Genomic DNA, 3,116 nt, shown 5'->3' with positions numbered 1-3,116 from the left:
CAGTGTCTAGCAATATGATAAGCCACTGTTTTTATTAATGTAGTGCTACCTCCTCTTACTGTAAGACTTGAAAATCCGTGTAGTTCTTTTTTTGTGCAGCCAGCAGCCTCTCGCCTCCTCGTCCCCTCTTTTTCTCTCTCTGAATACAAACAGCCCCTCACTACTGCAGTTCATGCTTACTAACTTGCAGGTGGTGCAGCTGGGGAGGATTATTATTTAATATGTAAATTTAAAAAAGGTACAAAAAAGCAAACTTTAATATATGTAAATATTTTTTAGACATTTATTTTGTACAGTCACAGCTGTTGTTAATAAATGTGCCTGTGTGACAACGGGGACAAAGCTTTGACTCAGAAATATATTTTTGCTTTTTATAGAAGAAAAGAAAAAACAAAAATATATATATATCTATATGTATATATATCGCATATCACAATTTATCTTAAAATATCGAGATATTCATATTGGTCCATATCACCCAGCCCCACATGTAGCTAATGAGAAGCGGGTTGGAGGATTGAAGATAATTTTTTATTGTTTATTTATTTTACAGATCAGTTAAAATAAACTTACCATGCTCTGTTCTGCAAAATACGCTACACAGTATTGCTCCTTGCATTGTCTGTGATGAACATGAAAGTGAAACTTAAGTGAACAGTAATGACTTGAAAGTAGTCTTCATCCGCCCTCTGCTGGATACTTTGTACAATTACGGCTGGTTACTGCATTTTAGGGGTGAAAATTACAAGTGCAATTGGAAGGATCACAATGGGACAAATATCACTGATGGGTCCGCAAACATCTATATCGGCCTAAATTATCGTTTCTTCTGATATATCTGTCGGGCTCTAATTTATATACATGTTTTATATACAGTATACTCTTTAAAATGTGTTTGTAACTTCATGTTAAGATTTTTATAATCACATTAAATATTTGAGGTTTTATCTTTTCTGATTTTTATAGGTTTATTTTACAGATTTTAACCCTCATCAGCCACTGTCGAGCCCAAAGGTGAGTGAACATAGTGACTCTTTAAACTGCACATTATTGGGTAAATACTCAGCATAGTTGTTTCTGTCATCGCCCTTTGATTTTCACTGAAACTGTGCTGTTCATTCCAGAGTGACCCATCAAATCTGACTCTTTCTTGGCCTGACAAGCCGGTGAGGCACACGTTCAGAACATTTAACCAAAACAGTCGAAATGCATCCTTTTAAATTTTTTTTCATATTTTTACTGCATATGGATTTTTTTCCTAATGTTTCTAATTGAAATTGTTAGAGTTTTTTTATTATCTTTTATTTCCCTCCAGGATATTGGTGCAGTTGCCAAAGCTTGGGAAGATGGTCCCTATCTGTTTATAGTGAAGGTGCAGACTTTGTTTCATGGAGTTGAAGTTGAAGATATTGCAGATGAGCAGCTCAGTTTTGCTTTCACAAGTAATCAAAGATTGTTTTCTTACAAAGGCTTTCACAAATCCATATCTGAAAAGGTTAGGATGCTGTGTAAAATGTAAATAGTAACAGAATGCAATGATTTGCAAATCTCATGAAGTCACATTTTATTTACAGTGGAACAAACCAAATGTTTAAACTAAGAAATCTGACTACCGTATTTTCCACCGTACACGTCGCTCCGCCGTATAAGAAGTCGCATCAGTCCAAATATGTCTAATAAAGTGGAAAAATCCATAAATGTGTCGCTTCGCCGTATAAGTCGTATCTATTATGCATCACCGCTGACACGACATGTTTCTTACGCGTCAGTGCTGACAACCTGGAAATGTGGACCGGTGTTGTGCCAAAAATCGATTGGCTGCCAGATGGCGGCTGCGGTAGCGTGCACGGGAGGATTTTAACAAGAATTTAACAAGATTAACACTTAAATTTTTTTTGGTTTGCTCTAAATTATAGTAAAGGTGTCTCAGTTTAACTTTCCTCAATGAATACACTTTGTCAAATTAGCTGTATTTCAAGTGTGTTCAAGGTGGCACGCTATGTCAAGCCGATAGTGTCATTAATAGCCACTTTTACCTATTACATGACACAACGGCATGCCATACTACTCGACTGCCATCTATTGGCTGAAAATGGTAGTGTTCAATATTTTCAGTCGGAATGAATGAAAACGGTAATTCTCAGCCAAAAATTACTTTATAAATATGGGAAAAATTCATAAATACGTCGCTTCGGCGTATAAGGCGCAGGGCCTGCAAATTATGCAAAAAAAAAAAACATGTTTATAGGCTGAAAAATACTGAAATTTCATGAAGTTAAAAAAGGGTATGTTTTAATTTGAAGGCAGCAACACATCTCCAACAGTTAGTTCTGTACAGTGAAGCATCGACTCTTCTTGAAGCAACAGCTGTTAATGTGCAGGAACCTTCTGACTTGTCATTTGTGCACAGAGATTTCTCCATATCCTTCTAGTCTTCTGATGATATTATGAGCTGTACAGGTCCTTCTCAAAAAAATAGCATATTGTGATGAAGGTAATTATTTTCCATAATGTAATGATAAAAATGAAACTTTCATATATTTCAGATTCATTGCACACCAACTGAAATATTTCAGGTCTTTAATTGTTTTAATACTGATGATTATGGCATACAGCTCATGAAAACACAAAATGCCTGTCCCAAAAAATTAGCATATTTCATCCCACCAATGAAAGACAAGTGTTTTTAATACAAAAAACGCCAACCTTCAAATAATCATGTTCAGTTATGCACTCAATACTTGGTCGGGAATCCTTTTGCATGAATGACTGCTTCAATGTGGCGTGGCATGGAGGCAATCAGCCTGTGGCACTGCTGAGGTGTTATGGAGGCCCAGGATGCTTCGATAGCGGCCTTAAGCTCATCCAGAGTGTTGGGTCTTGCGTCTCTCAACTTTCTCTTCACAATATCCCACAGGTTCTCTATGGGGTTCAGGTCAGGAGAGTTGGCAGGCCAATTGAGCACAGTAATACCATGGTCAGTAAACCATTTACCAGTGGTTTTGGCACTGTGAGCAGGTGCCAGGTCGTGCTGAAAAATGAAATCTTCATCTCCATAAAGCTTTTCAGCAGATGGAAGCATGAAGTGCTCCAAAATCTCCTGATAGCTAGCTGCA

General features: G+C 37.1%; 1 protein-coding gene across 1 annotated transcript in view; it reads left to right on the top strand.

The window, feature by feature from the left end:
- The window catches only part of LOC119427750 (transmembrane protein 87A), a 30,168-nt gene that overhangs the window by 6,309 nt on the left and 20,743 nt on the right, over window positions 1-3,116 (top strand). Inside the window, exons 5-7 of the mRNA XM_037695388.1 lie at window positions 967-1,014; window positions 1,125-1,166; window positions 1,316-1,442. Of these exons, the coding sequence (XP_037551316.1) occupies window positions 967-1,014; window positions 1,125-1,166; window positions 1,316-1,442 (217 nt within the window). The remainder of the gene's footprint in view (window positions 1-966; window positions 1,015-1,124; window positions 1,167-1,315; window positions 1,443-3,116) is intronic.

The sequence above is a fragment of the Nematolebias whitei genome, chromosome 21 (assembly GCF_014905685.2).
Source record: "Nematolebias whitei isolate Nwh7 chromosome 21, NemWhi1, whole genome shotgun sequence".
Lineage (NCBI taxonomy): Eukaryota > Metazoa > Chordata > Actinopteri > Cyprinodontiformes > Rivulidae > Nematolebias > Nematolebias whitei.
Note: the sequence above shows the minus strand (reverse complement) of the source record. Positions and strands in the feature narration are given on the sequence as shown.